Source organism: Atta cephalotes (genome assembly GCF_000143395.1).
Source record: "Atta cephalotes unplaced genomic scaffold scaffold00032, whole genome shotgun sequence".
NCBI classification, from domain to species: domain Eukaryota; kingdom Metazoa; phylum Arthropoda; class Insecta; order Hymenoptera; family Formicidae; genus Atta; species Atta cephalotes.
Window position 1 is genome coordinate 1,444,215 of NW_012130096.1, and position 12,888 is coordinate 1,457,102.

The 12,888-nt window shown below is 29.7% G+C and overlaps 2 protein-coding genes across 2 annotated transcripts in view; both read left to right on the forward strand.

Moving 5' to 3' along the window:
- The window catches only part of LOC105621110 (cholesterol desaturase daf-36-like), a 6,018-nt gene extending 2,380 nt beyond the window's left edge, over positions 1 to 3,638 (forward strand). The window contains exons 4-5 of the mRNA XM_012202582.1: positions 56 to 234; positions 2,952 to 3,638. Of these exons, the coding sequence (XP_012057972.1) occupies positions 56 to 234; positions 2,952 to 3,638 (866 nt within the window). The remainder of the gene's footprint in view (positions 1 to 55; positions 235 to 2,951) is intronic.
- Positions 3,639 to 9,673: 6,035 nt separating this feature from the next.
- Positions 9,674 to 12,888, forward strand: part of LOC105621113 (cholesterol desaturase daf-36-like) — a 4,454-nt gene continuing 1,239 nt past the window's right edge. Inside the window, exons 1-3 of the mRNA XM_012202584.1 lie at positions 9,674 to 9,760; positions 9,835 to 10,007; positions 10,853 to 11,019. Of these exons, the coding sequence (XP_012057974.1) occupies positions 9,674 to 9,760; positions 9,835 to 10,007; positions 10,853 to 11,019 (427 nt within the window). The remainder of the gene's footprint in view (positions 9,761 to 9,834; positions 10,008 to 10,852; positions 11,020 to 12,888) is intronic.

Sequence of the window (12,888 nt, forward strand, 5' to 3'; positions counted from 1 at the left end):
AGAAATTATTTCCCGATGCATCTATCCTAGTTATATATATAAATTTTTTTCACAGTACCACATGTTGCCCGTGTGAAAGTTTGGAAGAGCTGCGAAGTGAATCACATTATCTTCGTCTGGTATCATTCTGAATCAGTTGAGCCAGAATGGCAACCCCAACCACATACATGCATTTCCAATGGCTCCTGGCGCTACCAAGGTCGCAATGAGTATCTCATTAATTGCCACATACAGGTTTGTCGCATTCGATTCTCTAATGTGAGAAGATACGTTTTATTACATAAAAATTATTTTGAAATGACTAGAAAAGAAAAAAAGAATTAAGTTTACAACAAAATAAATGAATTAAACTAATTATTAGTGTTTGCTTGAAAGTACTATCGACAATCATTTTCCAGAATAATGAACTGAAGAAAAAAGTATTAGAGAGAAAATTATTCTTTTTTTTTATTCTTCGTACCTTGAGAATCTCTTTCAAATGGGCAATAAAGAGAGATATTAAGTTAAGATTGTTTTTCGGCCAAAATGAAAAAGTTCCGAGATGTACAAATTATATATCATATTGAATAGTTATTTGATATTTCACTTATCTTGGGAGAATGTCGGAAACATGAGAGAAATCATCAAATAAAAAATCAAATCTATTATATTTGCTATCTATTATATATGCTATCACATTTATTGAAAAAGTAAAAAATAAGTAAAACAAGAATTGAGCAATAAAGATATATCATTTAAATATGCGAATTCTTCTTTTTGAGAAATTCCATAAAACAATTTGATATAATTTTATTACGTAATAAGGTATAACTATCGTACTATTTTGTTATAATCTCTATATATACGTCGAAGGTGTAGTAGGAAATAGAACACGCAGGCGTTATTACTAGATACTTTTAACATTTGTAGAATCATTTCATTCTTGTCTATTAAAAAGCAAGGACAAATGATGATGATGAGAGGAGGATGATTGTGAGCATTATGAGCATCAAGTGAAACGCAGTCCTAATAAAACTTGAAAAGCGTCATCATTGCTTTTCTTATTTTTAGTACCTCCAGGAATCATATTCCATGATTCCTGGAGGAATGAATTCCGATCAGAATTATTCCGTTTTCTTTAGAAAGCACAATAGAAATCTAAGAAATAATTGAATAATTCCGATCGAAATCTCTTCTGACTTACTCCATGATAGATGCCCAGTATGCGTTATTATCATGTATTCTAAAAAATATGAAGTACTTATTGAAAAATTCTACATAATTATTTTTTTCAAATCTAAATCTAAAAATTTCAAAGACGAACTTTTCCATGATTCTGATTTTTCCAAGATAAGTGATATATCATTCGAATCCGTACTCAGTAAATGAAAATGGATTGAAACGAAAAAAAATTGTAATTCATTTTAATTTATCGGAGTTTGCGCTTTAGAGCTGGATTGAAATGAATTAATATCTGAGGGCATAAATTTGTTTCTGTTCATGAATATTTATAATTTTTTTTTTCTAAATAGAACCATTTATTTTTATATTCATTTCGAAACAAGAATATTCTTATTCAGTACTCGGATATAAATTCAGGACTTATATATTTCCGTCATAACTTTTTTGTTTAAGGAGGTACAAAAAATCAAAATGCTTCGATCTATCTAGAAATTACATAGAATATTATTTAAAACAAAACTAATACTGTATTAAAATTTCAAATCAATTGACCATGTAATTTTTAAAAAAGAAAGAGCTAAAATTAAAGTTTTATGCATAATTCAATATGCATTGAATGATTGATATATTATATAATTACTTACTTTTAAAATGCTTCGATCCATATAAAAAACATATAAATAATTAGAACAAATCTTTTTTTATACATTCTTGCAAGAATTTTAATTCTATTCACCATGTAATTTATGTGTATAAGCAAAAAGCTGATAAAAGCATGTCTATTTGAGCATCTAAAGAAATATACGCGGAAAATTTGGCAATGCTGTTGACTTCCGACATTAGATGGCTTCTTTCATCCTGTATGATGAATATATATGTGCTTGTTTATAATTTGTTATATTTTTAACTGTAAAACACGTATATAAAAATAATATTTTAATCTCAACTGTCAATTACTATAGTGTGCAACTCGAGTAGGAATACCAACCTCATTTTCAGAATACAAATTATGTTGCCAAATTATCGATAATCATTAAATATAAAACATTAAATTACTTGCATTTTCTAATAATACAATATTAATATGATTCATAATTAAAAATTAACAATCAATCATTTAATTTTAATAAATTAGCCTTTTTTATTATTAAAAGATTTTTATATATTTGGTTTTATCAATGTAGAACAATAACGTACCTTTCTCACCACCCCATTCTCACCTACCCCATAAGTGATCGATCGATACATTCTTAAACAAAAGTGCGTATTTTCATAATTTGCAACTGTATGTATTCATAGCTTACAAATTAGCTATGTTGAAATTTTTTTTAATTGAAGTAAATTCAAACGAAATTGTTCTTATTCATTATTATAAGTTTGAACTAGGATGTATTCATAGTTCTAACGTATTTATGACATAAGTACTTTTGGATCATTCAAATAGATAAAAATATAAAATGTGCAATTTATAAAATATAAAATGTGCATGTTGAATTTGGATGATTTATGTTTGTATTATATTATTTTTTTATTGAAATGAATTAAAATACGAATAGAGCTATTCATCATGTAGAAATCAGGTGTATTCGTGTATTCAAATAAATTCGAAAAATCAGGAGCGCGAATTCGAAAATGTCGAAATGAATTCATTTCTATCCATTTCGATTTATTCTTGTTTACTGGATAATCATTTAATATGATATATAATTTGTATATTTCGAAATTTTTTTCATTTTGATCGAAAAATCTTAACAATCTTAACAATTCTCCTTTATGGACTTGTACATTAGGATATAGCTGAGAATGGAGCTGATCCTGCGCATCTTACCTCAGTGCACGGTCCAGTTATGTTTCTCCCTGGTAACTTTTCCTGGTTAGCTCGGCACTTGTGGATCACCTACACAGGATGGCGACCGCATTGTTCCCCTTATAATCAGACGGACGAAGACGAAGCAGCAAAGAGGCGTGCTAATTTGAACGTGTCGATTCACCCTATCGAGAATGACAACCGGAATCGTCACTTTGCAGTCGCACAGAATAATTTCGGCAGTAAAGAGAAGCACAAGGCCGGTCTGCACATGTGCCACAAGTTGATCCTTCTGGAACGTTTTAGCTTAATGGAGATTGATGTGCTCGCCGAGCAAATTGGGCCTAGCTATGTCGAGCTAATGATCAACACGTCGATCGGACCCATGTATATTCTGCAGACAGTAACGCCGATTGAGCCGTTGCTGCAACGGGTGACTCATCAGATCTTCTCACCACCTTTGCTGGCACCATACGCGAATCTCATTTTTTTGGGCGAGTGCTTGATGTTTGAGCGCGACATTAAAATCTGGAACTACAAGAGATATGAGCGACAACCTATTCTGGTGCGCGAGGATCGAGCTATTCATGCATACCGCCGTTGGTACTCGCAATTCTATTCTGATCACAGTCCCACCTATGAAATGGCTATGAAAGATCTACAATGGTAGCAATACCTCATTTTTAAAATGTAACTTATATACTTTCTGTATATTTGTAGGTATTATTTTTATTATTAAAATAGATAACTTATGTACAATGCTTATTTTTAAGCGATATATGTTAAGCATTCGATATTAATTATAATATAGATAGTTGTGGTTTAAAAAAAATTAAATCTTTATTAGAGTGTCCATACATTTTTACTGTCGCTTTATATGTTTGACATATCTGCAATGTATATATAAAATTCTATAACAGACAACGATAAATAAATAAGAAAACGATGGAGCTTCTCTTCACTTTAATCGTAGTTATTTAGACAAAAATAGCGAGAAAATAATAATATTTAAATGTCTAACTCTCAAGACATTATATTTGAAAACATAAATTATTAGAGAATTAAATGTTGAAGACTCGCCTGAATTTAAGAAAATTCGTATACATCCTATACAAATTCCACTTATTTAATAATTATCTGTCATACGTTTTTATTAATTCGATGAGTGAACTATTTTACGAAATATAATTAAGATAATTCGCAACTCAGCATTGTATGTAACGTAATAATATAGCCGTCAGGGCCGTGCAAAGAGTTTTTGGGGCCCTACTGCAAAGATAAATATGGAGCCCTAGCTTTTCATAAAGTTCATATTAAAAAAATTTTTTTAGAAGAATTTAGAAAATATAAAAAAATAGAATAATTAAAATTATATTTATTTTATTATATATTATTATATATATGTATGTATATATAAAAATATTGTACACACACACACACACACACACACACACACACACACACACACACACACACACACACACACACACACACACATACACATAATTCTACGTTATATCTCACCTATGATACATGCAATCGCATATTTGTATAACAAATTCGTCGCAATAAAACGTCTAAATCTAATTCCAAGAATTCGACATTATTTGTTCGTGTAAACTACGTGTTTGTATAATAGATTACTATCATTTATCTTAATTGAAAATAACTTTGTCAATTCAATAACACCATTAAAACAAATACTTATGTTATTGTTTTAATAAAATTTTATTTGTTTCATTAATACTGTTATTTGTTTAATTAATACTATTGTAACAAATCAAAAAGATTATTTTTAATTAAAATAATGCTGTTGTACTGTTAGTGTACTCTCCTCTTATTCTATTCATAACTCGGAAGGGATTTTCACGTTTTTTTCACTATTACGAGATTTCAGTGTAATTGCCGCAATTAATGTTTCAAAACACATACAAAGAATTGATATATTTAATCGAAGGTATAAAAAAATGAAGATTTGATATTTGATTATATTAGATATGTTTTTCTCGTTTTGAATTATTATGCTGATTTGAATTTAATGATTTGATCGCCGTCTTCTACAATAAATCAGTATATTGAATGAGAGAATCGCAGAAACCTAATTAATATATATCTATAATTGCATATTAATGTAATGGTACATGTTATTAATAATTCTGTAATAATGCGCTTCATTGTCACATTTTTTGAAATTGTGCATACAATATCACGATTATATATTTTTGTCTTAATCAAAAGTTATAATAATTCAAGTCTTCTATATTAATTATATAATGTGCGTAAAATTATATAATGTAAAATTAGTGGTCTTATTTTTCGTCTACGCAAAACAGTGCAAATATCTTTGCTGTGTTAATGTGCGGGATGTTAATCGTCAAGCGGATCATTGCTTCATGCAATCGTATCTTCTTTGCGTTAGCTTTCAATCGCAATAAAGTGTCGCAAAGTGTTACGTGATCATCATATTCTGATGATTGATATGCGCAGAGTTGCTGCTAGTCTTTTTGGGAATGCGTTTATATGAACGCTATGAAGGAACATTAATGGTGAAACAGTGGGAGGAAAAAGAGAAAGCTCAGTCTGGAAGTCATGGGACGACAATGAAGCATCCAAGAGATAAGTAATTTATTTATGCATTTATGTATATACAGAGTGTCTGGAAATAATCGCCAAATATTTCATGAGCAAGTAGAGCGGACTAAACTGAGTCGAAAAAGTCCTCTACCATTTTGTAAATTTCCCCAATAGTTAACGAGATATTAATCCTTAAAGATAGCCGAATACGCGCGCTCACTAGCCTACTACTGTGAAGTGTATACGCCTACCGATTGTTTGGCGCACGAGCCTTAGAAATTGGGGATTGGCTGGCAAGCGCTCCGCGTACACCGTCGCAAGCCTCTATAGCTCGGACGGTGCGCTTGCCAGGTTGTCCCCGCTCCTCACGGCCCGCGCGCCAAACTATCGGTAGGTGTACACTTCACAATAGTATTCGGTATTGGGAAAATTTACAAAATGATAGAGGACTTTTCGACTTAGTTTAGTCCGCTCTACTTGCCCATGAAATATTTGGCGATTATTTCCAGACACTCTGTATATGTGTGTGTGTGTGTGTGTGTGTGTGTGTGTGTGTGTGTGTGTGTGTGTGTGCGCGTGCGTGCGTGTAACATTTTTGATCATTAAAAAATTTTTTAAATTTTCTAAATTAAATTTATGGATAATATCGCGACTTGTATACTAAGATGAGTGCAAATATTTTCTTGTCAATATTTGTATATAAATTTTAGGAATATGTTATATTCTAAATTATGATGAGATTTGGGCAATTTTTAAATATTATAATTTATAATTTATAGTAGCCCAAATCATAATGTAGTTCATTGTGAATAGTTAGAGGTAATGTTTTGACAATTTTTTAGAAATATGACAGAATCAAAATGTTAGTATACTCAAAGTGTCAAATGATCGTATTTTGGTATTGATTGTGCAGGGTTGCAACCAGCCTTTTTGTAGTGATTTTGTGTGAGTGCCATGAAACAGCAAGAATTAGATATAAGAAAAAACGGAAAAAAAAGAAAAGAAGGAGGTATGAAAGGCATCATGCGACGGAGCATCCGAAAGGTATATAATTTATTAGTGTACCTTCAAACAGCGACACAAATGACACGGTGTGACACGGTGTAGATCATTATATCCTTGTTACCAATGTTAAACAAAGATGACATGATCATTGTGTCGCACTGTGTCGCTTGTTGGAAGGCACACTTATTTATTTGTTAGTAGCTATTTATAAAATTCATCATTTTCGTGCTCAGTTATACACAGTGCACAGAATATGTTCAAACAATTTTCATAGGACATACGTATAGAAATTAGTAAAATACGTCCTCATACAGATTACCGGCATCATGTAGCCGAATCTCGGGAAAGTTCCATTCATGCATGGAACTCCAAGTTTTTGCCAGTACTTGTAATTTCGCATCAGATAAAGATAAAGATTCAAGAATCAGAGACATCAATACGATGATCATTGCGATGATGATTGCTGCTCTCGGATGAGAAATGATGCTTATTCAGATAAATTGATGTGACCTTGACCATATCACTTGGAACTAGTCAGTAACAAAATGGTTGAAGAATGGTTGGCTACATCACGTTGATAACGTAGATAAGTCAGGTGAATGAGTGAGACTACATAACAATAATAAATTTCACATTGGCAATTTCCATCGCCAAATAAACATCATTACTACGTAATACTAACTAATATCTTCTCTTCGTTACAAAGACTGAATTGATGCTCGGAATTATTGAACAGAGAATGTAAGAAAATATTTATATCAAACATATTAAAAAAATTTTTTAACGATTCGATCATTTTCTAAATACGCTCTTTGAATTTTTTCCCTTTTTTGCTATATGGTTTTATGGTATATTTGCAATGTATATACTAAGTTTTATACTAGACGATGATGAATAAATAAGAAAATGAACTTCTTTTCACCTCTAATTGTTTTTATTTTTTCGCTTATTTAGAAAAAATAGCTTATTTAGAAAAAAAGAGAAAATATTGTTTAAAAGTCTAACTCTCAGATAGCTTTAAATCCGAATCGATCTTGAAGCCTTACTGCTTACGTCTTACTACCTTTTTTGAGTGCCGTGAAGTTTAGTTAATAAATAGAGTACAATTTTCCGCTCGATTTTCTTTTGTTAAATATTAATTATAACGTGTTAACTTAACAAATACGAACATATAATGAATCGTATAATGAACCGTTTCCGCGCTACAAACCTTCTTCAAATCTAGATCTTAAAAGGTCTAGATTTTACATGATTACTTTTCAAGGTTCGTAGTGACTTATAGGATCAAATTGTGCCCATTGAGACATTTGTTCAGAATGAAGAGAACTATAATATATCCAAAAATTAGCCAAATTCGCAAAAAGACATTTTCCCATAAGATTGGTGCAGGGTCATTTGGTTTATTCCGGATGTCTCATGTAAAAATGACTATGTTTGACCAGAAGTTTTATCAGTGGTTTCATTGTATTGACTGTATTAGAGGAGAGATTGGAATTATCTAAATTTATCTCATTGCATTGAAGAAAACTCGAACAAGAAATCGAAATGTCTGCCCAGTTGAATTTGTCAGCTTTTATGAACTTTGTATTATTACGATTACACAACAATAATTATTATATTTCGACATTAATAGCGCCGCGGCAAAATCTCATTGGCAATTTGAGTTGCAACTTTAGATTTATTTTAATAAATATTTTCTTTAATATTAATTACAAAAAGTAAATGTAAAAATATGCACAGATCGAAAAACTTGTTATATATATATAGTATATTATACAAACGTAAGTTATTTATTGATGTTTTTGTCTTCCAAAGTTTTCCTGCGTTTCTATATACTAGCTGATAAATGAATTATCTTAAGAAGATAAATACATAAAACTTTAAAATAGATTGCAAAGTATATAACACAATAACGTCATTGATTACTAATCATGTACCATTTAAAACAAGTAGGATTACAAGTAGGATTGTTATCATTTTTGGACTGTTACCATTTTATTTTGCAGAGCGCGATCTCGTATATACATGTAAATTGCATGTTTTAGTTATTATAAGTGACATTTTTATTTTTCTATTATTTCTATTATTTATCTATCAATTGTTTCTATTATGTGTTTCTATTATCTCAGCAATGAACTATTTTAAAAATCTAAATATGTAAAAGTTTGCAATTCGGCATTGCATATAATGCAATAAAACATGGAAATGTCAAATCTTTTTAAATCGATCTTGGGATATAATGGATCTAGAAATTCTATGTCCTGCACATTTAATCCATTTCTTTGTTAATAAAAATTAAATTCTGAAAGTGCGTGCGTGCGTGCGTGCGTGCGTGTGTGTGTATGTGTGTGTGTGTGTGTGTGTGTGTGTGTGTGTGTGTGTGTGTGTGTGTGTGTGAGTCGTTTATTATAATTCTTTTCTCTGTCTAAGATTTTTATGTGATTCCAGTCAAAATCATGATTATGTTCCAATTTATTCAGAACGGATTTTTAACTTGTGTTAATTCGCAATGGCTATCCTTTACATCTATTCTTGAATTTATTCATTGGAGCTTACACCAAGATAGTTAATTAATATCTTGTTAACTATTGCGAAAATTACAAAATGTGTGATTTTTTGATTCAGTTTAGTCCGCTCTATCTACACAAAAGCACTTAGCAAAAACTTTCGGAATACTCTGTATACGGTCATTTTTTAAGCTTTCAATAATGAGTATTCAATAATAAGTAGAACTGCGGAAAATTATGCAAGATACTTAACTGAACATTTTGCATAAAATGCATATTTTGTATAAATTTGCATATTTACAGATGGCAATCTCAATCTTTTTAATAACTCTTTAACGAACAACGATCGACTGCTTTCCAATGATTAATATTCAGTTAAGTATTTTGCATAAACATCCAGTTTAATAATAAGATCGTCATTTCTCGCCGTTGTGTTTTTGCGTATGAGATAAACTTGTAGTTTATCTCTTCTGTAGAACCCGATCTTCATATAAATAGTATTCCCCTTCCTTCATATAACACATTCCTATCTGTGCAATTGAACGGAGCGAGAACTTACGAGACACATACGACAAATTAAAAAAGTTGAAAAAATCAAGAGAATCGGACATTGATGACAATGTTGGATTGGTGCGTCGGAATTGCAACCACCCTACTGATCTTCCTCATTTATTTTGGATATTTCTTTAAATTCAATAATGTGAAAGTGAGTTGTTGAATTTCATTTTCTGTGTTTTTGCTACAAAGTGTACTAAGATTATAATTTAATACTTTTTGAAGGATTTAAGAACTGAGACCCGCAGCTTTTATGCGAGTAATAAAAATCGAAAGATAGGCAAAGAATTACCGCCGGTTTATCCGAACGGATGGTTCGCTCTGCTCGAAAGTTCACAGATAAAAAAAGGTCAAGTGAAACACGTGTCTGCTCTCGGCGAAAATTTTGCAGTGTTCAGGTATGTTAAGATGCAAAATTTTTTTTGAATAATTTTCGATATATTTTAATTGGAAATTTTCAATCCATCCGAATCCGTATTAAATCCATAAAAATGGATTGAATTCCATATAAAAAACTTTTATACATGTAAAAGTTTATATAATTACAATTAAAATAGTAATTACATGACATTCTATAATTATTATTTTAAAACTTTTATACAAAAAAAATACGCTAGCTGTATAACGAAGGAAACGAATTTTAATATAAAATATATGTAAAAGCGATTAATTTATTAATTAAAAGTAAAGAATTTATATATGTAACATTTATTATACATATTTACATAGTTCTTTTCATGTTTCTTTTAAACTATTAAATGAACTAACTATTAAATGAAAATTCATGATATACTTTTACGGTACAACTTTTTTTAACTATTGTCAGTTGAATTAAAATAAAAAATTTCTTATTCATAATTCCGAATAAAATAGCATTCATGATGCATTTTTTAATGAAACAATTTTCTATTCACAATTTTGAATTAAATAGTATTCATGGCACTCATTTTAAAAGAAAAACTTTTTTTATTCAATTAGGTTAAAAAATTGCATTTTCTATTTAGAATTTTGAATTTAGTAATATTCACGATGCATAGAAATGGCCGATATTATTTTTAGATTGAAAAGCATAAAAATATACTCCATGCCATTCCTAAAAACGAATAAAAATGCATTCAGGATTGAAAAGGATTCATTTTAACATTCATGAATTCATATTTCTGAAAATCTGAATCCATTTTAATCCATTTCAATTCATCTCTTTGCTGAGTATTTATGTAACGTTTTTATTAATTTCTTCAAGAACCGAAAGAGGCATTATCAACATTTTAGACGCATATTGCCCTCATTTAGGGGCAAATATGGCCGAAAATGGTCGTGTCAAAGGAGATTGTCTGGAGTGTCCCTTTCATAGCTGGAAGTTTCGTGGAGAGGATGGCTACTGTGAGAACATACCTTATACCACAAAAGGTATTAATAAGTTTTACATAATCTTAATTGAGTCTTAAGGCAATTTTTACGAGCTGCTCTAATCGGTTGTTTCAGCAATAAAAAGGATCACGTGATCAAAGTGAATACTTAATATTCGTTAATTTTGACGTAATTCTTTCTTCGCTGAAACAGTCAGTTTGAACAAGCCGTGAAAATTTATTTTCAGCTAATAAATCAATCAAATAACGCTCGTTAATTTGCGATGCATAAAATATATTTAAACAATCAAGAGATAATCAAATAAGTAAAACATTTAACAATTTAATAAAATAGCAAATATTTATAATACATTAATGTTTAATACATTTCGATTCAAGAGTCTAGTTTATAAATAAACAAATAATAAAAAAATTTATAGCAATACCTTTATATATTAAAATATTTCTCCGGCTATACATTCGCGTTAGAAAGTTAATCATGTACAATCTATTAATATGCACTCTTTGCGCGTACTCTCTGAAGAAAGAAACTTTTGAGGCGATCGTACACACACGCATAAATGTATCGAATCTGTGTACACGAACACTAGTCCGTACTGAAGACAGTTGAAATGGCAAATTATGTCTCTGTCTCGGTATGCGAGAAGGAGAATTTTATCAAATTACAAATTTAAACTATTCTAATTCAGAAACGATACGGCTAGGTAACGGGCTCTCCCCATTTTTTTTTATAAAATTTTTATAATATTTCTACATTACATATTTACTTATTTTTTTAAATCTGTAGATTTTCACCGCAAAGTATTAAAACGTTATTTCTGCAAGGCTTGGTATAGAAATTTACGTGTTAACCATATATAGATAAAATTATTTTACTCAATAAGAATATTTAAGCTTATAATGATCGAAGCTAGTTCTTTAATATTTAAAATATTTAAAATATTGGGTTGTCTGGAAAGTTCGTGTCGATTTTGAAGGAAAATTGAAACACAGAAGGTTTAAATTTTAGTATACATTTATTAAATTATATAGGTGCCATTCTGTTCTACAACCTTTCTCCGTCTTTTAGGCAACTTGAAAATTCCGTCCTTTCAGAATCTTTCAGATTTTTCAGCGAAAAACTTTTCTAAGTGATTTTTTATCTCGACCATTGGACATTATGTGCTTCATCTTCGATCATTATTATATGACGATGTAGACAATTGTCTGGGTATGACCTGACCTCCCATAATTACTTCAATTATAAGTTTTAATATGTAAAAATTGTTGTAAGTTTTCTTTTGAGGTATTCCACTGTTAATAACTGTCAAATATTCTTTTAGATATTCTACAAATAAAAATATGAGATATTTGTTTAATATTTATATCTGTAGAATGTTAGCAAATATCAATAAATTAAAAAAAAATTAAAAATGACGATATTTCAAAGAATTCGATTTGACATGAAATGCCTCATTTATATATGTTTAATTATAAATGATGAAGAATTAATATATTGAAACGTATCATACATTAATGTATCATATTTGTTATTTTATTAAATTATTAAATGTTTTATTTATTTGTCTTTCAGTCATTTAAATTAGGAATTTACTTATATTCTTAGACATATTTATCTATTTTTTGCTATCAACATGTGTAATCAAAATGTTCGGATTGATTGTTTTTTATGGAATCATATTTCTGCATACCTATTTGTGCATTTTATCAACACAACGCAAGCATTTGTGTCCAAATATTAAGTGTTTCATTTAGAGCTTAAGTTATATTCACAATTCTTGATTTTACACTAGAAATATGTATACATATATGTACAAAAATGTATATTAAAAATTATTTCTCAATGCATTTATCCTGTCTATATATATGTCTATATATATATATATATATATATATATATATATATATA